At 41.5% G+C, this 26949-nt stretch overlaps 1 protein-coding gene across 4 annotated transcripts; it reads left to right on the plus strand.

Annotated features, from left to right (window-relative positions):
• Nucleotides 1–854: 854 nt before the first annotated feature.
• Nucleotides 855–25132, plus strand: LOC122839837 (probable ribonuclease ZC3H12C). Of its 4 annotated transcripts, XM_044131813.1 has the most exons (7): nt 2803–5560; nt 5739–10596; nt 17985–18836; nt 20441–20580; nt 20726–20960; nt 21232–21338; nt 22110–25132. In XM_044131813.1, exons 3-7 carry the CDS (start codon nt 18085–18087, stop codon nt 23567–23569), a joined length of 2694 nt encoding a protein of 897 aa, XP_043987748.1. In that variant the 5' UTR covers nt 2803–5560; nt 5739–10596; nt 17985–18084; the 3' UTR covers nt 23570–25132. The 4 variants fall into 4 exon arrangements, with proteins under 4 accessions (XP_043987749.1, XP_043987748.1, XP_043987746.1 ...); XM_044131814.1 differs by lacking the exons at nt 2803–5560; nt 5739–10596 and adding an exon at nt 855–947; XM_044131811.1 differs by having other exon boundaries at nt 2803–10596.
• Nucleotides 25133–26949: the final 1817 nt, after the last annotated feature.

The raw sequence follows: 26949 nt of genomic DNA on the forward strand, positions 1-26949 counted from the left end.
TATTAACTGAGATGATGGAAAATCCCACCTTTGACCCCTTAGACCAAATCTCAAGCGCTGGAGGATTTGACTGGCAGGCAAGACTCATGGGGGTCAAGGGGAAAGGAGTGGATTAATCCACTTTACATTCTTCTTGTTTTATTTTAGATCTGGATGTTCATAATGCTTACTGCAGAGCAGTAAATCATGTTACAGTGCATTTTTTGTAATTTAGAAAACATCTCAGTTGTGTTGTTTACAGCAGCGGTGTCAAACTCACTTTCGTTTTGGGCCAAATCAAGACCATGAATGCTCTTAAAGACCCAGAATGTGCCAGAATGAATTGATGAAACCTGATCACAAACTGTTAAAATACCAATGGATTCTTAAAATTAAATAACATTGAACATCTTTTCAGTCCCCCCAGGGTTTCATGATTCTTTTTGTGATTTTTCTGCAGCAAAAATTAAAGTGTTTGTGGCACTAATCTGGAAATATTTACGCTTATTTATGACAGTTAATGTGACTGTTTTATTTTTTAAAGTGAATATGGAAAATTAAACTGAAATCACGGACGGACTCTGTCTACAATGAATAAAGACGAAGCACTATTTTGACACGTGGAACGAAATTGTAAGGTAAATGAATAAAATACACCAGTATCATTCACTTAGTGCTAACATTGCTAACTAGGTTAATTTGGAGCTGTTTCAGGCGATGTAAAAAAAATGGAAGCGCAACATAATATATCAATCTGACGTGTTTTACAGATTACAGCCACTAGATGGAGACATTACAGCAGAATCTGTGAAGGGGAAGACTTCCGGTTCTGTCAGCGCGCGCCCTATTTCTATGTGACATTGCAGAAGAGACAGCTGACTTTTGTACCCGCAGCCTGTGCAGTTATGGAGGAGGACTGCAACAAGTGATGGAGGGTTAAGTCCAGACGCCTGTGGTGCCATGTAAAGGTAGGTGGTGACCCCTTACTTCCAGGTTTATCCAACTCGGAAAGCGCTCGGGAAAGATAAAGTATCTTTTAAGTTTTCCAAACAGGGGAACAGTTTCCTCCCCTGTCGCAGTCAGAGCCGAAAATGATCTTCGGTGGGACAATAAATGCTACTAAACACAGAAAAGTCACAATAATCTAATATAATAATCAGCATATTATAATCCAAAGTGCACAACGCAATCTTACTGGTTTCAGGACAACAATTGTTTCCGTTCTGCTGCCAAATGTTTTTACATTTTGATCGAGCAGCACTAAGATTAACCATAACAATAACTGTCATTTAGGTTTGGAATTATAAAAGCCAAAATACAAGCGAACAGCTTTCAAGTACTACTTTCTGCACATTAAAGAGCCTGTTGGCATTTTCTTCTCTTTAGTATAACACTAAAATAAACCGATTCACTGGTGAATAACCAGTAATTAATAACTATCTGCTTGAAGACATGCAGGTTACTGCTTCCCAACTGAAGGTTAAAAACAGAAATCCTTTAAAAAGAGTAATAAATCATTTTTTTTACATCATCTACAAGAGTCTGTCATGTTCAATAAAAATAATATATGTACCTTTTGAAAATAACCTGTAACCAGTATTAAACATGCTACTTGCTAACTTCATATTTCTGCATCAAAATATATATTTTTTACTATTATCCTATTGTACTGGGCTAATGTCATATTTGCATTTTAAATCTGATGGGTTTTATTAGTTGTAAGCACAAAATTAACAGAAATAAAGGAATGCAAATGTCAGCATGTGTAACTAATCTACATAATTTGTTTCACTTAGTAGACTGAGTTGAATAAATTAACTATTTTCAATAATGTTTTTTGTTTGTTTGTTTGTTTGTTTGTTTGTTTTTTTTTTAAATGGGTCTGTATTTCACATGGGCCACATTTCTGTGAAGGAGAACTCCTGACGCTCTGAATGAGGCATGCGCTTCTATTTTTAAACGCAGACGAGCTCATCCTATTTATATGCTAGTAAACAAGATCTTTTTATTTTCCCATTACCCAAGATACACAGCAACAGTATAATGCAGGGGGGCAGAAGAGAAAAGGGGAAGTGCTGCGGGTACATGGGTGAACGTATGTGGTTGTTTTACATTGCGTGAGGTTTTTAATAAAAAAATAAAAAATTAAATCAACTCAAAATGATTTCTCTACTCATGAATTTGTGAGCTTTTTTTTATCCTTGCAGTATCATAAAGTGAGTTTTTTTTTAATGTGATTCGCTCTTGGGCATGAATTCAGCCCGTTTCTCCTTTTGACTCTGTGCATGCTCTGCACATGTCCCCAAGTGCCCTTTTACCTCTCTCTCTCTTTTTTTTTTTTTTTTTTTTAGCAAGCTGCTGGTCAGGCTGGGATGTGTGTGTGTGGGCGTGTGCGTGTGTGTGTGTGTCAGTGATCAGCAGGAGCAGCACCATGGCACACTCCTAAAGAAAAGGCAGGGGGATGGAAGGGGCTGAATGACGTTTGGCCTGGCAGCTGGGAGCTGCTCCACGCCATTGTTCCCTTCTGACCCCCTGACCCGGCACTCGCCCCGATGACACTCTCACACACACACACACACGCACACCCACACACTTTCACACACCTGCAGATAGGCAGACACATGACCTCGCATGCACACACACGCACACAGAAGGATGCACAAGCATATACGTAAACGTGGATCTGTGCTGAAGTGCACTGGAGACACATATGCACTCTGTGTTCAATAGGCCAGGCCTGCAGGGAGGGGGGGAGGTGGGGGCGGGAACATCTATCATGACTTAATAAGGAAGCTGTGAGCTTAAGTGTGTGTGAGGCTATTATATATAAAATAGAGAAAATCTGGCATTTAAATGACAAAAACCCGATTTAATTACTTTCTGTAACTACATTGAAGTCTCTTTATGACAAAAAAAGATTTTATTTAGTTTTACTGTATATTATTGTTCTGCTAAAACCTGGTTTTCCTCGCTTGTAGGGCATAATGTAGACAAGAGATGTTAATCCAGCTGAGAGAATAAATAATTATGATTTTACTTTCTCAATTATATGTGAGGAACTTACTGCGTTTAGAAAATATCAAATTTTCTTTATATTACGTTTTAGGGAAATGTGATATTTTTCAGCATTGTACCCCCTTCGGTTCAGAGAGCTGTCAGCTCACCGTCACCTACCATCTTGTTTTGCTGCTTTTATTTTTTATTAAAATACATTTTTACAGTTGATGTGCTGAGCCCCTACCCATTGCCCTCGCGCGCTGCCCCAGCTACAGTTTATGTCAAGGTGACAATTCTGGTTTGAGCTTGTTTGATGTTCTGATGTTAGTTTCTATCTGCAGACATTTTTTTTTTATTAGATTAAAAATGAGAGTTTCCCTTGCCTTAATTTTTTGTAATTATGTTATTCATTTGTATTGTTTGGGGTTTTTTTTCCACATAACCTCAAACTCTGTGCCTGTCTGATGACCATTTTGTTAAATAATATCAGCTGATATTATCAGCCTTAGTGTTTAAACACGAGGGTCAAACTTCATTCTTCTGCATTTTTACTGTCCTGCAACTTTGAGCTGTCTGTCCTGCAGGACGTCTGTCCCAGAAGGTTAAACGTCTCCTTGGCAGGCCGTCGTGTTCTTGAAGGACTCAAGAGTTTTACAATCCTGGTAAAAAGAATCAGAACAGAAAATTCAGGGCAAGGGAGTGCACATTCGAGAGAATCTCTTCTTTAGAGACATTTTATTAAACCGCCTGCATATTTCTCTCTACTTCATTTGATTTATTTATTAATTTTTTTGTTAAATTTGGATTTAAACACATGTAAAAACTTGTAGTAATGTGAGGTCGGTAGCTTCATTTGAACATCTCGATGAGCAGAGATTTCTGAAAGAACAACGCTTTGCCTCTTGCGTGTTTCAGCCATCTTCATTTGGACATTTCTGCTTTCCGTATAATATTTTGCACTAAACATTTGATGTCGTAAAACGTGAACAGTTCTCTCTGTGATCTCGGGTTGGAGATTTTTTTCTTCTCCTGTTTCCTGCCCTGATAAATAAGATAAATAATGCGGCTCTCTTACTTTGAAGGCTTCCTAGCGGGTTGCCGTGGAGGTTTAATTGGTCTGAGTTATGTGGTAAATCCCAGCAATGTGTCTTTCTTTGTTTACACGCTGAAGCACTCCATCTCCATTACACCAAACGCAAGCCTGTAAGAAACAGCAGGTGGTGTGTGTGTGTGTGTGTGTGTGTTTGTATGTTTTCATGCTGCCTCCTTAAGTGACCCCGAGGCCACCGGCCCTAAAGCCAAACTTTTGTCCCTTCAAAGTCCTAAGTGACCCCGTTCCATCCCCCTCTACACACACACACCTACACACACAAACACACACACACACACACCCTCCTGTGGTCTGGTTGGTTTAGTTTCCCTCTTCATAGGTAGGAGCCTGTGTAGAGGCTGTTAGTATAGTATTTTGTGTGTGGCTGACACCAGCTGGACTGCCTCTTGGTCTCCCTATGTCCAGCCCTCAGGCCTTGTTAAGGGGCCGGTTTAATCCCTGCTCATCGGCTCCATGTTCATCCAGTGGGCTGAAAGAAGGCCTGCTGCATCGTTTCCTTTATGGATTCACTGAGGGCTCATTTTTATCATCAGGTATTTGTTCTGAGTGTCTGAATAAAGTGTTAGATGTATGAACTGAGGCGCAGGCCGCTGTGGTTTCATGCATGACTTTGTCTGCTTTCGTTAGAAGATGCCAAACAACCGACCCGTACCGCAAAGATAGGATGGCTTAGCGATTCGTTTCAGAAACAATTTTTTTATTTTGGAGATCAATGTTTCTACTCAAAACGTCCAGAGATTCGATTCAAACGACGTGACCGGCAACAGGAAAAGACCGCGTAAAACAAAGAGCCTTCATTTAAACCAACTTTATAAACTCGTTCTTGTACATTGAACAAAAATAGGATTGTGCATCCAATTCTTTAACAACCTATTAATATAAGGTCAGCTTAGCTGCCTGGCTTTTTCTTAAATTAAAAAAAAAATAATAATCTTCAAAGAATTATTCAAGCTAACTATGGTGGCCAAGTGGACGCTTAATGCAATGTGTAGTTTACTCACAAATTAGAGCCGTAAAGACGTACAACTTGAACGCATTTTAAAATCAATTTTTGAGCATTTTGAACCGATTCAGAATTAGAAAATGCGACTCTCTAAGGAATGTGATGTTTTTTTGTACCGCACCGTCCAGTTGTAGATTCACAGGACAACGGCACTGCATTGTTAGAGTGCAGATGCTCGCATCACACACTACAGTCCAATGATTGGGTCACTTTTGTATTCGTATGACGCAACACTATAGGCAACGAGAGTCCCACTGGCATGGAAACGCCTTCTTTGATATAACTTAAAATAATATTCTGAACCGTACCAACCCACGCCATACCGATCAGTGGAAACAAGTCAGTAGTTTACACGTAAACCAGAGATGTCCAAAGTTAGTCTTCAAGGGACGGTATCCTGTGTGTATCAGCTACAACCCAACAGACCTGCAGGGAGAGCATCGATCAGAAAGGAAACCAAAAGGCCAAAGGTATTCAACAATATATGTTGGAGGAAAAAAAAGTACCAACAGAACTGCTATTAGATTTGTACTCAACAATTTGTATCAAGAAAGTCTCTAGACTTACCGCAAACTGTGGTGGACTAGTAGTAGAAGTTGTTGTGGTCAGATGAGAAACTAATTTGAGTTTCTGTCCTACATGCAACAGCCTGGAAGAAAAACACTGAAGAACCCCCTGAATCTGCTGCCTCCCAGTAACATGGGGAAAGCCCTAAACTCTGCAGGAGAAACCTGGATAGAAACCTGTCGACTTGGGACCAGGCCAGAAGTTCAGCTCATAGCACCATCAATATCCTAAACATACAGCATGAGATACAGTGGAATCACTTGTAAAGTCAAAGTCCAGCGCTAAATCTCTTTGGGAATCTGTGTCGAAAGACAAAATTGAGGTCTACAGATGCTAATGGAGACATTTCAGCAAAAGACAGAGGGGCTCAACACACCTTTCTGATTTTCTCTTCTAAGAAAAGATAAAACCAATTTCTTACTTTTCCTTCCATTTCAGAGTTATGCTCTACTTTGTGTTGGTCCAACACGTATAATATATTAAGTTTGTGTTTGTAGCTGGGATCTCGAAACAGCTCTGGGAATCCAATTTGTTGTTGAGAGGAAGGTCAGAGCTCTTCCTCTCAAGATACCATCGCCATAAATCTTACAGATGTAGGCAGGTGGCCAGGAGGGAAAATGCAAAGAGCCCAGCGGGCTTGAAAATTTGTTCGATGCATCTCACTATGCTGACCACGCTTGACGGTAACCTTTTTATTCAATCAAAATGTTGGACGGGGCTAAAAAAAAAAAAAAGTATTTTCTGGGTTAAAAAAAAACAGTAAATAAAAAAAAGCCATAAAAAAAGAAGTAAAGAAGTTCGGATTGATGTTTTGTTAAAATTCTTAGTTACACGTTCACCTGGAACTGGCCTGTTAGAAAATATTTCCATTCAGGACTATTGAATTTAGTAAAGGTTAAAACTTGAATTTCCTACATAAGGTTCGACATCTTTACAGACGCAGTCTAAAGGTTGTTTTATTAATAAGTAAGCCAAGTGTTTTTTAAATCTCTCTGGCGCAGACGTAGACGAACACAGTTGGAGTTTAGGTGACGCACAAAAACAATACCAGGTATTAATTGTTTTTTTCCCCCCCCCATCTGCCTGGCCGCCATGTTTGAAGGAAAGATTCTGCGCAGGTCAACGGGAAGCTGCTCTTATTTATCCAGCGTAAACAGCAGCTAGCTCCGCACTGGTTTCCACAGGCCTGGTAAGGTGCAGGCAGGCGGCTGAGAGCGGGACACCTGTTCATCCTGCGACTACAAGCAGATGGTCCACATGGCTCTCGCTCCCCAAGGGGAAAACCTGTCAGCTGAGCCCCAATTAGGGAGTCCGAGTCGGAGAAGAGCTGGGGGTGGATGTGAGGCTCCGCAGGAAATTACCCTGATTGGGAAATGATGCGAGAAAGATGTGAATTTAGAGAACCGGTTTAGTTTGTTGTTGATTTTCTCTTTCAGTTTTATGTGTGCACCTAACTCCAGCGGCTGGTTTCAGAACACCTCAGATTTTTCTGCTAACGTGGCTTGAAGTCATTAAAAGAAACGCAAGAGAAAGTGCCAGAGAGCTGCTGGGCTTTTCTTAGGAGAAAAACAAATTCTCTGGGCCAAAACAATTCCCGTCACATGAAAATAAATAAATAGAAAGGCCTGGAAAGAAAAGGAGTTCTACTCTGAGTGAAGCTTTATTAACGCTGCAGCATGTAGGTTTTATAAAAAAAAAAAGTTTTGTTCTTACATATTTCTGTCACTATGTTGTGAAATAAGGGATAATTTATGGGGGCGGGGGGATGAGATCCTTTGCCTTCTCCCCATCGTCTGAACAAATACATCGGTCAGAAACAACCAATCAGAACTAGGATGAGGGTCTAAGCGCTGTCAATCATCCTCACGTACACAAGCTCCCCCTTTCTCTCTGCTAAGTTACAGCTGGTTCAGCTCAGGCTGGCTAGCATAGCCACCGATGAATAAACAGCTGTTCTGTAACAGAGAGTTGTTTCGTTGCTGTTAGCACATTTAGCAGCACGTACACGAGCGTCACTGACACGGCTAAGGCCCTCCTCCTCCTGGCTCTGATTGGTTGTTTCTGACAGAGAGAAGCATTTCTGCAGTGTTCATTTGAATACCAAGCAAATAAACTTAGTAAAAAAGAAGAAAAAAAACTAATCTAGGACCAATGAAAGCTTAAACATCGTACCCAGAAATAAATGTGTAAATTTAACAAACATCTGTAAAATTTTCACCTTAAGGCAGAAGCAGGTCTAGCCACTTGATGCGGTTAAACAGATTTGCATATGAAATCTTCTGGCATTTTCCGCCACAAGGGAAATAAATAATAACAACACTCCTGTGTGTAACCTGGAGCTACATGTGACCGACTGATTTGCATAACATGGGCTTCCCAGGCAGGAAACACTCAGCTGCTATTTTAGAGCTGAAAATTGCTCCACAGCAACATACTGCGGTTCTGTTTCAGAACGCAGGGGCAATGACAAGAGGGCGTGTGAGGAAAACCCGAGTAAGGAAAACCTCAACGGGGAAGTGAAAAATGTCGAGCAGCTTGTAGGTGTTGGTGTGATCGTTTTGTTAAATCGAAAGAGGTGGAGGAGAAAAACCATTGGGAAGCAATGAAAGAAACATGTAGAGTCTAGTGTTAGAAATGATTCCTGTAGTAAAAACTCTTTTCTATAGAATGTGTTAATGACTTAACTGGGCTTGTCTGTAAACACTTTACCCCCAGGCCACAGTCTGCAAAGAGATCAGGCCACCAGAACAGAGTGAGCCGGTCCAGACCTGCAGGCTGAGTCAGAGTGTGACACTACAGGCAAAACTGTAAAACAAATGAGCCAAATCTGAATTAGAAAGGGAAAAAAAAGTCGTAGACGGGGAAGTAAACAAGACAGGAACTCATGTGATTTCAGTTTGGTTGTATGCTCTGCATGGAGAAGTTGTTAGGAAATATTTGCTTGTAGAATGAAACTTTTATCATATATTTGTTATACTATCACCATGTTGTGACAGTGTGATTTGAGACAGATAAAAATTAATTTCTTCTCTTTTAATTTTGCTCCTCTTTCTCCTCCCAGTGCTAACTGGAAACAGGAGGCGGGTCGTAGCGTTGTGGGTCACATCGCGTACGTGCTGCTCACAGTGCGCCAGTCTCATCAAATACATAAAAACTTTCTTTTACATACTGCAGCTGTCAGAAAACAAAAATGACATCTTACATTCAATATTACGTAAATTATATTAATTAAATTATATTACGTGACACTGATGATGCAGAAATAAATGGTCAGCTGGAACCAACATACAATGTGAAATAGAATAACTTTTTTTCTGTTTCAGCTTAACTGTGCTTGCTAAAATGACAGAAAAAACAGTTTCGTTAGCATACAATTATTTAAAAAATATTTTTTGAAAATTGTCTTAATGAATTTCTAAAACCATTTTCAGTGTTAATTTTTTTCCCAATGTTGACATGTAACCCATATGTCAAAAACTGATGTGTCAGAGAGAGCAAATAGTCAGAAATCGAAACTGGTTTAACTTGACAGATTAAAGGTGGAGAATATTCTGACATCTAGTGGTGAAGCTGAATACTGCAACCAAAGCAAAAATCAACGTTAGTGAAAGTTGATGTATTGGGAACGTCGACAATGAAAATATGGCTTTAGCCCGATCTGACTATTTCTTTTCAAAAAATTTATGGTGTATTGTCTTTTTCTTTAGCAAGCTGTGCACATTTTATGCATAAATAACTTTTTCCCTTTATGCCTCAGTACTTTCAATACTTTTTCCATTTCCTTCCATTGGACGCAAACTCGCATCCTAGCATCCAGTTTGGAATCAAACACCACATTTAGTATCATTTGCGTCATTGTCTGAGTCGCCCCCGTCCCACAGACAAAGGGGCTGAAGGCAGCAGCCGTCCTCACTGGGCCAGGTGTTCCACAGAGCTCTGAACTCGGTCCTCAGCATTTTGTTTTTCAACTCATGCTTTCTGCTGTGTACATGCGTCTTTGATGCCTTTAAATATGGTGCGTCTCCGTGCAGCTGCCCGCTGAGGGCTCTCCATTGCAGCCCCCCCTCCCCACCATTGTCAACTCACACCCTCTCGTCCATTCATGCCTTGAGGCTCCGGACGAGCTGCTGGCGTGTGTGTGGGTGTTTTAGCATTTTTCATCATGCAAGACCCATTTTTCCAAACAAATACTACATTGTATGTGTTGGAAATACAAGAAGAAGTGTTTTTGGGTTTAGGATTGAATTTTAGGGTTAGGCCTGTTCTGGTAATGGTTAGGTTTAATGTAATGGGCTGTAGAAATCAATGGTAGTCAATGCAAAGTCCCTGTGATGATAGAAAGACGTTTGTGTGCGTGTGCGTGTGTGTGTGTGTGTGTGTGTGTGTGTGTGTGAGGTTAAAATAGGGGACAGCAGAAAAGGGGTGGAGCTATGTTACCATATCTTAGTGGTCTCTTTTTATTGGTAGATGGATGGGGGATGTTTGAAGAGTGTTGAGAGGAAGCTTTGCTCAAGTCAGGGAGTGAGAGATGTTAGCTAGTTGTCAGATAAGCCGCCGTGGTACGGGGAGACGGAGCAGCCTCAGTGCAGGGAGGGGTTGGTAGAGGAGTTACACTCCATCTGTTGTCAGTCACATTGATAAACCTGCAGCTTCAGGACATTTTGCACTGAGTTTCCTGATCCAAAAAGGAGAATGTAAAAGGTTGATCTCGGCTTCATTTTCTCAGGTGGATCCCGTTGCACTTTTCTCCTTTATAAAAAAAAAAAAAAAAGAAAAAAAAAAAAAAAGGGAAATTGCCAATAACTTTGCATACTGGGCTTTTTTTCACCACCATCAATACTGGGAAGTTCCCTTCTTTAGACTTTCAGCCTCTCCTGAATTGACCAAAGGTTGTGTTTCGTGACAGAACTTTTCTCCGGTTTGGTTTTGGATCCGAGCGGTAAGTTTGATTTTCCATTTTTAGTTTGGCGTGTTTTAGCGCACATTTTTGATGATTTATGATTTGTTGCAGGTTGCAGCATTTTAATCAATGCACAAACTGAAACCTCCCTATATTACAAAATGCCTTCCACCCCCGGTGTCACACATGTGTGTCTATATTTAGTGCCACACGTCTAGAGTGATGAGTTTTCTATTATTCAAGTCCTTGAAATTGTTGAGAGACTCACACAGTTTGCTGAACTTAACATTTAGATAAAAACTTATTCGTGAGAGACTAAACCAGACTTTGTACAATTAAAGTACATAAAAAAATTCCTATGAGTTATATTTAGCTGTGTATTTTATTTCTTTTTGATAGTTTTGCTGCAGTTGCAGTTTTCACAGGACTTTATTTGGGAGAAAATCAGTTTCTGCTCCAAATCTGAAACGGGTTTTTCTCTGCCATCACATTCTACTTTATTGATCCCAAAAGGTCATTTAATGTTGTAATTCATAATAAATTCAACATTTTTCAGAGTAAAATATTGTCGCCTTCCTAAAAAGTCATTAGTTTTGCCAAAAGTGGGTTGTTTTCATCTCTTAAATCAGATGTTTTAGAACTTTTAGAAAAAATAAAAGTTGCATAAAGTATTTTTTTAGGCTAATCTGATTACTTGTGGGATTTTTTAAAAAATGTATTCTTTTTTTCCCTCAATCAGATGGCCTGCATGGGGTTCAACTTTTGAGCATGTCGTATTAGGAAGGTGACAATATAACCAGGACTTTTCGTAAAACTTATTTGAAACGAGGAAAACTCTGAACGTCCGTATTTTACGCAACATCCGTGACCCTGGTTTGAGTTAGAAGTGCGGAGGCAAACTCAGTCGGCAAAACTTGGCGGAGAAAAATCAGGATTTACCCCAAACCACCCCCAGCCCCCCAGAACAGACAGACAGTGGTGATATGCATCAGGGAAGATGAATCCGCGCTCCACCAGTTGCAGGAAAGAGGCAAAGGTGGGTAGAAAAGGAGGAGGATGCTTTCAGGGAGGATGTCCCTTGTGGCTTCAGTAGGCATCTGTTCCCTCCCCCCAGCCCGTGTGCCCCCTCTCTCTTTTGCCCCCCCCTGGTCCCTCCATCCAGCCGGTCGCTGACGTGGCGGACCGGCTCACGGCCGGGCTTAGCCGGCAAATGGCAGCCGGGCGGCGCTGGGCCCTGAGGGAGCGGTCAGGGTCTGATCTCAGGGGAGCTCATCCAGCCCACGAACCCCCCCGGGGAGACCTAACCCCGGACCATCGCAGACACGGAGCAGCATGCAGGGCATCGGCAGCGCAGGCAGGGCGGAGGCTGCCGCATCTGCTGAACTGTGGAGAAACCTGGAGAGAATTGGGTGGGAAAAGCCACGTTTTCTGAATCGTCACTTTCCTGAAATAGTGGCCAAAACAAACAAACAAAAATAATTGTTGATCAGAAACACAGGTGCTGGTATGAGGTGATCAATAAAACAATGAATAAATTTTTTTTTTTTTTAAATATAGAGATTCCTTAATAAGAAAGGGATTATCAGGGACCATTATAACAAAAATGTTCTTATGATTTTGATTGTGAGCAAGAATTTTTCTAATCAGAACCTTTGAAGGTTGACAAAAAAAAAACAAGTAAGAATTTTGACTCAAATCCATTAATATGATGCAACGCAACACAGTTCTACTAGATTTTTTTAACTTCATTTATCTGTCAGACGTTGATAAGCTCAGCACAGAAAGGTTAACGTTTTAGGTCTGTTGTGAAAATGAGAACCAGATTAAATATTATTCTCTGGCAGTATAGACAGATTAATACCATCACATTTCCTAAATCTAGATTATAGTCGATTGTTTTCCAACAAAAGGCGTTCACTAAAACCTCCTCTGTTAGAGCTTTAGCAACATGTGAATCAAAACATTCTCTCTCTCTATATATATATATATACACTAATAATTTAAGGTAAAAAAAAAAAAAAATTATTTCCAGAATTGTTAAATTTAGGAACCATAAGAGTCGTTTGTCGTCTTGGTTACGTTCACAGTCACGGGAGTTTTTTCATTTTTTTCTAAGTTGTCATTTTTGCTGACTCCTCAAAGATCCAATCTGCAGCTGATGCTGGTGAGTCTGCTGCATCACCAGCTGTGTTTTGCGAGTATTTATGTTTGTGTGTGTGTGTGTGTGTGTGTGTGTGTGTATTTTTTTTTTGGGAGGTTTTGGGGGGGTTATCAGGTTTAAAGCCCGCCTCCCCCCACCGCCGCCTCCGTCTGTGCATGCTGCTCCGGCCCGAGAGAACAATACTGCCGTCACAGGGGGACAGATTGGGTGGCAGCTGCATTGTTGAAGGACAGCAAGCCAGACACACTTCTTCCCACCCGCCCCACCCAACACACACAGGCTCACTCTCGCTCCTTCCCTTTGTACTCCTTTTGTTGTCGGTGGTCTAAATTATTCCGGCTCTCTTGTGGCATTCAGGATGACAAACAGCGCCACGGCAGATTAGACGTCGGGGTCGGGACACGAGGGGGCCCCCGCTTTCCGGTGCCTTAGTCTGCAATTTTAGGTATTACTCATTAGAGCTCAAATGGAACCACAGGCACGCTTTCTGATCTTTTGAACTGGCTCGTATCGGTTGGCGGATAGACAGAACCAGATACGTTTTTAAGACTTATAGCAACAAAAAAAAAAAAAGAACGAGATAGTTTTGATTTTCTTTTTGTTTTTTTAAAGTGAGTCACTTCACTTCTTGTCGGGTTTGTTGCTGAGTCCTCAACCGCACGACTTTCATGTTACTACAAGAAGTTGAATTAGCTGAGGCTGCAGAGTGTGTTTATCCAACTGGCTGATCGACTACAAAACCAGGAAACACACAGGTTTTATAGTTGATCAGGTTTTATAGTTGATCAGGTTTTATAGTTGATCAGGTTTTATAGTTGATCAGGTTTGAAAAATTTAACGTGGGGGTGTAAGAGCAGCCAAACAAGCCACTCTAAACCAATGCCAGACACGGTCGTGATGCTCTGTGCCAACACCCCACATTCCCTCACTGTAAAACAGTAGGGAGCAGATTGGAAAGATTTTTTTGAAAGGAAATAGTAAGTTTTTACTGATAAATCCTTACTTTTGGCTATTTTGTTGCACAGTTATTGGCTGTTTTAAATAAAAAATTTTTTTTAAATTGTCACTTGAAGTCAGGATTCTGATTTCAGGTCCTCAAGGAGCTCCGAATTTAATTACCAACATGCAATGAAATTTGTGAATTAAAACTATTGACTCTCCTAAAAGCTAAAAGTTTGCATTGGTGCAACGCAGCCGCCTCCTGCAACATCGTTACAGAAATATCGGTAAATATGACCTTGCACGTCAGGTTTTGTTTTGATGAACAACTTTGTCATTCAGGAACTTTTGTTTGAGGTTGAATATAAAAACTGCTTTGTACAAACATGGTTTTGCGTCAACAAAGCCTTTAGATTTGACCCAGTTTGGTTTGAAGGCGTGGTGCATTCAGTTTGCACTTTGATGCATGAATTCCCACGCTCTCAGTTGGAAAACCAACAAGAATCATTTATAGAGTCAGATTTGAAAACTTGGAGGTCTTCAAGATTATATTTGATGTATAACATGGTGGTAAAAAAAAAAAATTGCAGGTTTATAATCTGTGTTTTGAAACCTCTCAAGCTTTTTTCTCAAGAAACTAGCTTCAAACATGACCTGTGAAACTAAAATTATTGTGAAAAATAAAATAATTACTGCTTTGATAAAAAGGCTTAGTTTTGTTATGGTGCATTTTATTTATATTTGGTTGTAAAAATTTGTGAGTTCGTAGTTGGAAATACAACAGGAATCCGAAGTCAAAATTCCCACTTGCTCTTCGAGTCCCATATCCAACATGTCTGCCCGTTGTGTGTAAGAGTGGCAGATAAAAACTATTTATCGACACTCGTCAATAAATAGAAACTCGTAGAAAGAAATACATAGTGGTGTAAGATCTGTGTGTTATTTCAGAATAAATAAAAAGTGAGATCAGGAACTTCCAGGACCCCTCAGGTTTTTCCTTTTTGGACACAAATAAAATTCAGAAATAAAATCCACTCGGTTGCTCAGCTCCTTTCTGCCACGTCACAATTCGCCGTTGAAGCTTCAAAGGAAGCGTCGTAGTTTTCTCAAAGTGAACTCGAGCCGCTCCAAGTTCTGAGAAAGCAGGTCAGGTAAAGCTGAACCTCCTGGAAAAGAAAACTGATTTATTGCCTCTGAATACAGCCAGATTTGGGTTTTTTTACCTGGAGTAAAATGACTAAAATGCAATTTGCAGTCTAAATTTTCATGTTGTTTATCAGTCCTACTTTCTTTTTTTTTTCTCTTCGTCAGCCACCTCTCGTCTCTTCAGTCTCGAGCACATCCGCGAGCTTCTGATACAATCAGAGAAATTTTAAGACAAACCACCGCAATGCTTCGGAAGTACCCTATAAACTGAAGGGTATTTCCAAACACCAGCAAAAAACCTACGCAGCAAACAGGCTTTTTGTTGGTATGAAAAATGACAGAAAGAAAAAAAAAAAAAGGGGCCATATAGTCGAAATAGGTGCAGTTATGGAATGACTCGTCTGTAACTCTCAGCTCCTTTGTGTCTGAATCGCAGCTAACAGGAAGTCAGCGTATAAAAGACTGACCCAAATCCAGGGAATTATAGTAACAGAAAGAGCCATTATTTAAATCCTTAAGGATTTTTTTTTTTTTAAAGTATGTGGTCTGGACACGTGAACAAAACACTGTGCTGCTTTTTTCCAGAGTGCTACAAAGTAGTTCGACATATCTGAATAGAAACGGGTTAGCTCAAAAAGCCGTTCAGAAAACGTCCTCATATCTTCTCGTGAGGATAACTCTCTGAACCCTTGCATTTCTTGACTAACTCAGAAAATCTTTTATTTATACCAACTTGTTCTTTTCTACTACTTTTTCGTTGCCTGTGTCCTAAGTTCAACTTAGTCCGCCGCATAAAATAAACTACAATATCGAGTTGGAAGTTGCTCGAATTAACACTTGCATTCATCGTACAATTGTGCAATTGGCTTAGTAAGGAACCAAAATCGTGACGTGTTGGAGACAAATCGCAGCGGAACGGGGAAATCGGGGGATTTTTAGTGAAATCCAACATGTGGCGGTCAACAGTCTGGAGTTTTATGCAAAGCCACCTTTTGGGTCGACAGAGAATTGCTTACAAAAAAAAGAAAACAGTCGGTGAGGGAGAACCTTGAGGAAGAAAATGCCGTGTTGACGTCAAAAATCAGAGGAGGATGTGGAGAGACGTTGGATATTGAGTGGCCCAAAAAAAACACTCAACATCAGGAAAACCATCTCTGAACATACAGCCTGTCCAAACACAAACCAGTCACAAATTAGAGACTAGTTCTCTTGACGTTTTGGGCGTATTACAGACCTACGTGTTGCGGTTTTGATTTCAGTCAGATGCAGCTTAACCCTCCTTCAGCTGCTTTGTGGTGTGGATACATTTCAGACAAATGTGGCTTAAGAGTTTAAACGTAAAGCGACGCTCCGTTTATTTGTGAACTAAAGAGGAAGAAAACTCTTACCCCACTTGTTCCTGGGCCTTGACAGACCACCAAAGAAACAAATGCTTGAGCCAAATATGCTGTGGGTGTTTTGTGTTACTTGCATCACTGACACACATCTGGCTTTGGTCCAAAGGTTGATCGTTCTGTCTGGTGGTTTCGCATCTTGTTGACACGGAGCATTACTTTATGAAAAGGAGAAAACTCTTCCACACAAACTATGACTTAAAGATGTTATTTGTTTGTTTGTTTTTCTTTTTTCAGAGAAACTATTCTAATCATTTGGATTGTTTTTCCTAATCCTTACAGTGGAGGAGTTTTGGGTTGTTACTTTTAATTTCACTATGTGACTTCATGGTTTTCCACTTATCAGTTCCCAACAACGCCCGAAAAACTCGTTTGAAAATGACATCCTAGTCGTCTGCAGATTTAGACTGGTTTATTCCCATAACTACTAACCTGTCTGTGTTTGTGCCACGTGATCTCAGGAACCTGAAGGGACCAAACAAATCGTTCAGCTGCGCTGATTTGACTTTTGGTTAAGTTTCTGCTGCCATGTTAGTTTTACACGTCATCCAAGTTCACATTTACTTCTCGTCCAGAACAACAGATTACATTTTGTCCTAATCTGTGTGTGCTTTTGGTTTTCCTTTTCCAAAATAATAAAAAAAAAAAAAACAAGCATCATTTTATTTGGCAGCAGAGCTCATTAGTACAAATATGCAAATGATTGCAAGTTTAACATCTAGTAAAGGAGGATTTACATGATCACCTGGAATGTTTGCTCTCCTTTTCACTGCAGTTTAAACATGCACTGTTTGCTTTTGCAAGCTAGTATCACCCAACCCTGCTTAATGATAGAGATCCCAATACATAAATAAGACAGGTGTAGCAGGGAGGAGTTGTCCAAACGCGTCCGGATTAGGCATGGTACACCATGGACTGGTCGGCAGTCAATCAACCATACACACACACATATACACACACACTCACCCAACTGCTATTTAGAGAAAGCCACCAACGGTTTTTTGTTGTTTTTTATAACTGTGAAGAAGCCAGAGTACCAAGAGAGAACCCACACATGCAAACACCCAGGTTTCAGAAATCCGTCTCTCTGCACAGAAACACGGTTAACCAGCAGCCCACGACTGACAGAGAGTCAATCAATGTTCTTATGTTTCTTAAAGAGGACCTATTATGGAAAAAAATTATCCCTTTTTGCATGTTTTCATACTTCCATTTGGGTCTCAATTGCTTCTAAAGCCCAAGCGTTTAAAACCCCTCCTCCACTGAGCTGGTTTTTGACAATCGGGAGGTATTCAAAAAAACTGTGCCGTCACCTAGCAACCGAAGTGGTGCTCCAGCACGTTTGGTCATCTGGGCTTTACAGCTGTATGCAACGGCTGCTGGAAAAGACAAGTGCTTTTTCAATGACTTGCCACCCTGAAACCACTTGCATTCTTGCTGGTTCTGCAGGAGGCGCCACATTTGCTTTTCAAAGATGTATGATTGTGAGTCTGTCTGCAGCCATTTTCCCGTGCGAGTGTAAATGTAGAGTTGTGGTACGAGTGGGCCAGCAGCAGCTTGTTTGGATTAAAAGCAGAGGCCCGTTTGATGCACCGGGAGAACAACCCCGAAATCAAACTGTCTTTCACTTCAGGTATTCTCTGACTTAAATCCATTTACAAGTTCTTTCAGCTTCCATAAATTGCTCATAGTTGCCCTGAATATACAAACGCAATGTGCAAACTCTGCAGCATTTTCCTTAAAACTAACTGGCAATTTGGTTTTTTCCCTCCTTGCTCCCCTTGCAGGGCCCGTCTGTGAGCGGCTAGATACCAGATACTGGTGTGGGCTTGATCCGGTGCCTGGGAGCTCACAGAGGAAGAGGAGCTGGATGTATGAAGAGGCTTCATGGGCCTGAAGGACCATCTGGAGGATGGAACTGGCCACATGCTCAGCCTGGGGCTGGACCTGGACTACCTCCATGTGGATGGTGCTGAGAAGCAGACGCCCCCAAACCCACTGAAGGCCTCCGACGTCTCGCAGGTCCGAGGCGGCGCCCAGAGCAGGAGCGGCTACAGTATCGGCGGGAGCACCAACAGTCTCAGCACAAATCTGAGCTACAGCAGCAGCAGCAGCAATTTTTCAGAGGAGAGCGCCATTTCCGACAATGAAGAAGAACAGCATCGGGCGAGCTCCGATTGCGGACTCGACGTCTCCCACCGAGATCAGCTGGGCTCACCGCGGAGCTCCTCCCTGCAGTGGAAGCAGGTCAGGCTGGACCTGGCGCCACACCCGTCCACTGGAGATCCAACGCGGTCGAAAGCGCTGGCGCCTGCGGAGCTCGTTTCGGACTGCCGCGCCAAGGTCGAGTTCGCTCTGAAGCTGGGCTACGCCGAGGATCTGGTGCTGCTGGTCCTGAGGAAACTGGGCCCAGACGCTCTTATTAACGACATGCTGGGAGAGCTGGTCAAGCTGGGGACAAAGACGGAGATGGAGCAGCAGAAAGGGCCGGCCGCGTCCCAGTCTCCTTCCTCCTCTTCGTCTTCTTTGGCCTCCAGCTCGTCCCTGGAGTCCTGCCGGCTGCCGTCCCCTTCGCCGCTGCTGGAAGACAGAGACAACTTTCGGCCCGTCGTCGTAGACGGCAGCAACGTCGCCATGAGGTGAGGAGCAAAGCCCTTCTGTCTCCACAAACAGAGGACAGCAGCTCACACTAGCAAAACAGATTTATTTCAAAAAGCCAATAATCAGGTTGTTTTTTTTTTCCAGTGAGGTTTCATAATGGCAGTACCTACCTGAATTTCACCAAATTATTAAAACAAAGGCAAGAAAATAAAAATATGACACAAAGAAATCTTCTAAGAGATCATTAGCACAACGCTAATTGCAGCAGGAGTAACTTTTTGCATTTTCTAATTTGCAAAGGTTCCTATCTTGTGTCAATGTCTTCCAAGATGGCTGCTAACATTTCCAAAACATGTGTTCTCCAAGACAATAAGCTAAAATGTGCTCAAAAATATAAAACCAGGCATTTTCCCCTTCTTGTTTTAATGGCCGTTTATAGATTCGCTTTGATTGGAAAAGACCTGGCAACTTTTCGCGGGTTGTTGACCTTCTCAGTTCTGAAAGTGGACCTAACAAGGTCACACAGCTGAACAGCTGTTTGTTTTGCAGTGCTGTCACTGGAAGCCGCTCAGGATGAGCGACAGGTGAAGCAGCGTTGAGCATGTTGTTCTGCACGCATGAGAGGACAGCTGCAGAAAATGGAGCGGAGGGGGAGAGAGCATCAGTTTCATATGCACCGAACCCTTCTTTAGTGATAAATAAAATGCTTCAAATTCAAGACACATTTATACGGTTGTGTTTTTTGTTTTTTTGCTGAGTTTGAGTTTGTTTTGAGTTCAGATAGGCTTTCACACCTGGTGAACGTATCAGGAAACAAAATCTGGAACGTCTAAAGCAAACCAAACAGTTCTGGTTGGTCTTTAGGGACCTGAATGCAAGATTTGAGACACTCAACAATGCATGCTTGTCACCTCATTCTCCTCTTGATGATGGGCTGCATGCTGAGTTTTCAAAAGGAGAATAACTTTGACAACAGAAACATCAGTCAAGCCTACCTTTAAGACAACCTGGTTAGTCCATTTTTTAAACCATATCGGTCTTATTGAAAAGCAAGCAGAAAACTGAGCAACATTTTTGGACGGTAGAAGGTCAGCATCCCGTCATAGAATGGGAACGTCCTTTAAAAGGCTGATGCACGTTCAGTTTCCATGATTCTATTTTACAATAACAGTTTTTGATGGGGGTTTTTGCCAAAAGTCCCCTATGCCGTGTAAGCTAGTTGAAGTGACAGATCAGGACTCATCGACCACTTACTGAGTGTTTGTGTTGAATGTTTTTCTTTCAGGACAATAGGTTCAGATGGTTGATGTTTCAGCTTCAATAGTTTCATGCAGAGTCAGTTGCGGTAGAGGTACAACCATTTTTCGATTCACTCCTAAGGCATTGTGCCTATGTTTAACACACCTGCATTGTGGGAGAGGTCAAATGTCAGTGACTGATTGCTAGGTATGCTAAACTGACAAGGCTGAAGCTCAGTCTTTCCAGACCCAGCTCACCTCACCATCATGGTAAAATGTAAAGTCTTCCAGTTTAATAGTTTAGCATGCACAGACATTGCTCAAAGTCAACTGAACTGCCAAACTGCAGAGTAACTTATGTAACGACAACTAAATCTACCTTATGTCTCTTTCTGCCAATGCAGTCATGGAAATAAGGAAGTGTTCTCGTGCCAAGGGATCCAGCTGGCTGTTGATTGGTTCTTGGATCGAGGTCACCGTGACATCACGGTTTTTGTCCCCGCCTGGAGAAAGGAGCAGTCGCGACCTGATGCTCTCATCACCGGTAACGCCCAACCTCCGCTTTCAGGAATATCTTAAATTCCCACACGACGCATGTGTTGGAGGGAAGCGTCACCCTCCGCGAGACAAAGGCGAGCAATGATCAACTTCTTCTTCTGTCGTTTCGTCCCCCGTTTTTCTTTTTGTAGATCAAGAGATCCTGAGGCGACTAGAGAAAGACAAGATACTGGTTTTCACTCCATCTCGGCGCGTGCAGGGGCGACGTGTGGTTTGCTATGACGACAGATTCATCGTCAAACTGGCATACGAATCCGATGGCATAATCGTTTCCAATGACAACTACAGAGACCTGGCCAACGAGAAGCCAGAGTGGAAGAAGTTCATTGACGAGCGCCTGCTGATGTACTCCTTTGTCAACGACAAGTAAGCATCTACTGGCAAATCAAGCCAGTGACAGAAAAAAACCCAAACTAGGCCTCAACGTTTTTGTACGACCCCTTCCCTTTAATTAAACATTTGGATAAAGTTTCCATATTAGCAGGAATATTGAGGGCTATTAAACTGACAGAATGGCAAGAGCAACTCGTTCACAACAGAGCAAGGTTTTGATTGCAAAACAGAAAAAGGTGAACCCTGGCTGTTGTGTGTTTGAACTATTCTATTTTCAATCTAATTTTATGAATTGTGCATCTAGATTCATGCCTCCAGATGATCCTCTTGGACGCCATGGACCAAGCCTGGAAAATTTCCTGAGGAAGAGGCCTGTTGCCCCTGAGCCCAGGAAGCAGCCCTGTCCTTATGGTGTTGTATATCCATATATCTGTATTTCATGTCTTGTTTTTGTTGTTGTTATTTTTGCCATCAGGTTGTTGGTCAGATGTCTGGTCCACTTCTAGAATTGAACTGAGAAAGTCAACAACCCCAGAAGAAGTTGTCAGGTCTTGTAGCATTCCTCTTGCAATCAAAGTGAATCCATAAACAGCCATAAAACAAGAAGTTATGGCGACTTTCACAGATGGTATGTTAGAATACCATATTTTGGTGGAAATGCAAAGTATTGTTTTAAAACAATTACCAAATAAAAAGCTAAATTATGCAAGGGGAAATATTGAAAAATAGAAGCCTGCAAGAACCTAAAGTCTCAAAGGTGGACAACTTTAAACTAAAACTGTATTGATTAGACGCCAACATTCAGTCCTTTAATCTGCTCATTTGTGTCCTGGTGATTAATCCAGAGTTTGGAGTGAGCTTACAAAGGATAAAAAGCATTTCATTGTTCAAAGGTATCAATCAGGGGAATGATGCAAGAAAATTCATAGATTCCAAATACACCGGGAAGGGAGCAGTGAAGAGAGTCCACTTATTGGGACAAAACAAAAACAGGAAGTGATTCTCCCTTATTGATCAAAAAGAAGGGACTAAACTGGTCAGGGAGACGGTCAGAAATGTGACCATAACACTGGAGGAGCTGCAGCAACAGCAAATACTTTGATAAATATTAACAAGAAGTACTGATACATTTCAGATTCTACTATACTGATGAGGAAAATATGTCTATTCTTTGTTCCCTAGGGAAGAAATGCACATATGGCCACAAGTGTAAATTTTACCACCCAGAAAGAGGCAGTCAGCCCCAGCGCTCGGTGGCCGATGAGCTCCGAGCCAGCGCCAGAAATTCGTCAGTAACTTCCAGAGGCCTGCTGGAACATACAATGATGGCGAAGAGCCAACGTAGCCGTCAACCAGAAGAGATGCCTGAAGCCGACCCGGGACAGGGCAGTAAACTACCAAACCAGAGTCCTCGGAGTGCGCCCTCTGATCTCACTGAGGACAGACTCCAAAGTTATTCCAAACCAGAAGCGTACAAGGGAAACCACGTCATCGGGGGACATACTTCATCAGGGTTGTCCAACTCATTGGGACATCTGGACAGCTGGGCGCAACTCGAGGAAAGCAGTGGAGCATACAGTTTGGGTTTAGTCGAAAATTACAACAGATGTGACTCTCCGGAGGCGGGCTGCAGGTCTCTGGTAAAGGCCTATTCAAGTCTCCGTCTTGTGGTGCCACAGGCCCCTGAAAGTCTCTTAACTGCTGATCTGCAAGCAGGTTCTCTGCCATCCGAATGCAGCAGCGATGGCAGCATTAGCTCAGATTCTTTTCCGCCCGACTCTATGTCAGACAACAGCCCCAAGTGCCAACTTCACCTTCTTCACTACCATCATCACTATAATGGCTCGTATGGTCATGTGGCAAGCCGGGTTCCCCCTGGAATGGGCCAGCATTCCCCTTATGGTTACTCTGTTACTCAAAGGCCGCAGAGACCTCCAGGGTCCGTCTCTGAGGAACTTCCTTGTTCAGTTAGCTTTCACGCATCTCCGCGCCATCGCAAGACCCCTTCAGCAAACGTCGTACCACAGCATCAGCATCTACTTTTAGGCAACTATCTGGGGGAACAACCACCTCGTCTACCTCAAACGTCTGCTCCTCATCCTCATTCCCAGAACGCGCCCTTCGGTCCGAACGCGTCGACTTCGTGGGAAGGTGACCTCCAGGACTCCACAATGTACAAAGGATCACCAGTTAACTGTAGAAGAAACTACTCTGGGTCAACCCGACACCCTCAGCATAAGACGCACTGGGATTCCCACCACGAGCCATCAACCAGGCCCTGCTATGATCTGTTTTCCTACAAGAGCTTTCCCCCACTTCACGGCAAGGGTTGGCACACCCCCTGGGGTCAGCAACTCCCATCATCCCCCCACAGTGTATCAGCTCCTAGTGTCCCACCGCCCCCACAGCAGTCCCTCAGGTCCATGGCCACTCACAGGAGCCACCTGCAGAACGAGCGCCTCTACTCGGGGCATCTTTCCTCGGGTCAGTACCAGGACCTAAGGGAGAGGGTTTTCGTCAACTTGTGCGCCATCTTCCCACCAGATTTGGTGAGGAAGGTGATGGCCAAAAACCCTCACATGACGGATGCTCAAGAGCTTGCAGCCTCAATTTTGATGGAGAAATTGCAGCACGTTTCTTAAAAAACTTTTCAGGTCAATTTCTTAAAATCAAGTCAGCAATGAAAGCCTACTATAGCGTTGGGGAAGTTATTCGACTAACGGTATCTTTGCAAATAGAAGTCCTAAACACATATCTTTGTCTAAATGTGTCTTTTATTTCAGCACTTAAAATGGGACAAGTTTGGGATTAAAACTGTTTTCATAATAGTTCATAATGGACAGTGTATGGGGTCCTTTGAAGGGGGACACTTCTTTGTATTTATTTGTTATATTTTAAGTTATTGAAATTAGGTTTTTGGCACTTTCTGTTATTGTGTGTGTTTTATTTTTGTCTTAGCTTTTCCAATAGGGGCAATCATATCAGGGTATAAACCGAACCGTCAGCACAGCCTGCGTAAATTAACACATTTATTTCTCTCATCATTCTTCTTTACGTTGGAAATGCAGTTCTGCTCCGATCGCATTTCTGCTTCAGCCGGCTCAACTTGCTGATCTAGTCTTTCAGTCTGCGCCGACAGGTGCCACATCGGTCGTTGTGAGATGTTGTGGATTTCCCCCGCAGGGAAGTGAAACTGCAACGGCACCCACAAAAGATAGCGAAAACTCCACTTGAAAACCCCAAGCTGTTTTTCACCACTGAGAAAAAAAAAAAAAAAAAGACATTTCCTCTGCTCAGACTCCCCTGTCAGCTAACTTCCTACTGCTTCATGTCTCGGCACAGATTTTGTTTTTCCTAAAACCACAAACATCCTCCCTCTTTTTTTATATCAAAAAAATAAATCGTTTCAAAGTATAGGGCCAAAATGTCAATACTGGATCAAGATTTTTTATTATTATTATTATTTAAAATATGTTAATTTATTGCCTTTTACACGACTATGTTGCGTAAGACACAGGGTCTCTGTCTGTTTAATCCTCCAGTGACTTTCAGTGTCTGCCTGTGAAGAAAACAAACCGATGATTTGACCAGACAAGCAGCTTCCAGACAATGGAAACCAACAGTCAAGATGAAAAGAAAGTACCTCTTTCAGTCTTATGGTTTTGCATATCATGACATGAAAATCATTTGGTTTACCGGCTTTTCTGATTACTTCAATCTAACCTCAAGGGTAAAACCGCACAACAGACCCAGCGCTTGCGTTGTTTGTACCCAGAGATGAAGTCAACGTAGAAAAAGCCGAGCTCAAAAGAAACGATCGAAAAAATAAAAATTGCAGTCGTTTTCCTTAAGGCTATCACAAATATCCAGTGATATTTGTTGTTTTGAAGGAATTTTGGCACCAATTTTTCTTCATAACAGATTCAGTTCATTGAAACTTGACCGCTGCTCCTTTACGGTTCCACCGCGGCTTTTCAGCAAAGCTGCAGTCTGCAACCTTTAGAGCGATTCTGTTGTAAATTTCCAACTTTTTTGGGGGGATAATTATATTGATATCTACCGGTACCTTTTTTTTTCTTTTTTTTTTTTGTATCCGTTTAAACCTTAGAAATGAAAGAGGGAATACTTTCTCTTGTCTCAGACTGGTTACCTTACATTTGAGCATCTAAACAATTATATTGGAAACAATAATTTCACATATATATATATATATATATATATATTACGACACCATTCATAAGACAATAATGATGACATTATGTTTTTATTTTTCTAAATGTTCTGCTGTTTAATTTATTATACTGTGATTAATTAATTTTGTTAATATCTGTCAACCTTCCTTGACTCTACAGTCAAGCCCAAAATTATTCAGAACCCCAACAGGTACCGACTCAAAATGAACTTTTTATTTTAAAAAAAGGAAAAAAGTCAAAGGGCCTATTTCCATCTATTTTTAAGATTTTCTACTTTTACTTGCATTCTATTAAGAAATTGCATGCAAATTTATTTATAGTCTTAAAAGTCTCTGTCTTCGTTGGCATTCCAGCTAAAACAGGATTAATCATTGTGAAGAATTCCAGATTAGAAGGCCTTCTTGCTATTAACTTAATCCAAAACATCCAAATTATCACTTCCACTAGAAAACAGACACGTTGGTCGCATTAAATCTGAAATCTGCGTTGGGTTTGAACTTCTTGGGCTCGACTGGAACTGGTGTGAAAACAACACGCCAGCGCCCAGCCTCCTCCTAAGTGTTGCATATCTTTCCCCCGGTATTGTTGTTTTTTTCTTAAAAATTATATAATGTAACTTAAAACTGGAATTGTTCAAATTAATATTATTCAGGTTTTATGTATCCAGAAGTTGGGTTACTTTAATTCTTGAGGAACTTTCTGGAGAAACTCATGCCTGCTGGGCATAATTTATGGTAGCTGAATGAAACCTCTCTTTGTTGATACAAATTGTATCCTTAAATCTGTTAAAACAAAGTCATTGTGTTATACAAAAGTGTTTTAAACAAAAGGGTTTCGAGCTGAATATTTTAGATGGCACGGCCGACGTTCGCCACCTGCGGCACCGAGGCTTTTACTGGAGGGGAATTTTTATTCCTTCCTCTTTTTCTTGCCACTTCACGGTAGAGCAAGAAGTGTACTTTTGGGAGCAGATTGTAACACAGTGTAGTTTGAAATAAAGAAATTATCTCTACCGCAGAGTTGGTGTAAGTTGTACACAGAGCTGTTTTGTTCTCCCTCCTCATCGTGGTTAGCTTAAGCGCTGCTAAGTCGGGGCAGAGCAGGTCTAAACTCGAACGGCTCAATCGATATTTTTGAGAAGACGTGATCAACAAATGAGTTTTAAAAATGTCTTTAGTACAACCTGGAACCTCTTGAAAACATGATCCTCCAACACTCCTGCAGAGTTGAAACCCCTAACAGGCCACGTCACCGACTGAACAAAGGTGCTAGCAAAGCGTCAAAAGCTGCTACACGTGTCCTCTAATTAGCATTACAGATGTCTTCAAGCTCGTACGTTTTTATTACTTTTGTCCATTTCAAGTCACTTCAGTACCAACAATGTTTTCCACGCGAGTATTCCCAACTATCCTGCTCAAATATAAAATATTTAGTGGAAAATATGGTTCATAGCTGCAAGGAAACAGAAAGAATTGGACATTTTAAAAAAAAATCAACTTGACTGCCGGGTCAAATTGACCCAAACAGTATCTATGTAAAAGGTAGAGAGCCAGGAGGTGGAGCAAATGTGTAAAATGAATAAATTTTCAATTTCTATGTATTAAGACAACTAGAAAAAGTTTCATGCACAAAAGAATACTTCCAACTATTTTAAAAAAAAAAGAAGTAAACTTTAAATTGGGTCAATTTGACCCACAACGTAACAGGAAGGTTAGTATTATTCAAGTTTTTTTTTTAACACAATTTAACCAAACCTACATAAAAAAAGAAAGAAAAGAAAAGTGAATTAAGTTCGAAGAAATGGATTCGGAAGACTTCTTTGATGCCAC

The sequence above is a fragment of the Gambusia affinis genome, linkage group LG11 (assembly GCF_019740435.1).
Source record: "Gambusia affinis linkage group LG11, SWU_Gaff_1.0, whole genome shotgun sequence".
NCBI lineage: Eukaryota > Metazoa > Chordata > Actinopteri > Cyprinodontiformes > Poeciliidae > Gambusia > Gambusia affinis.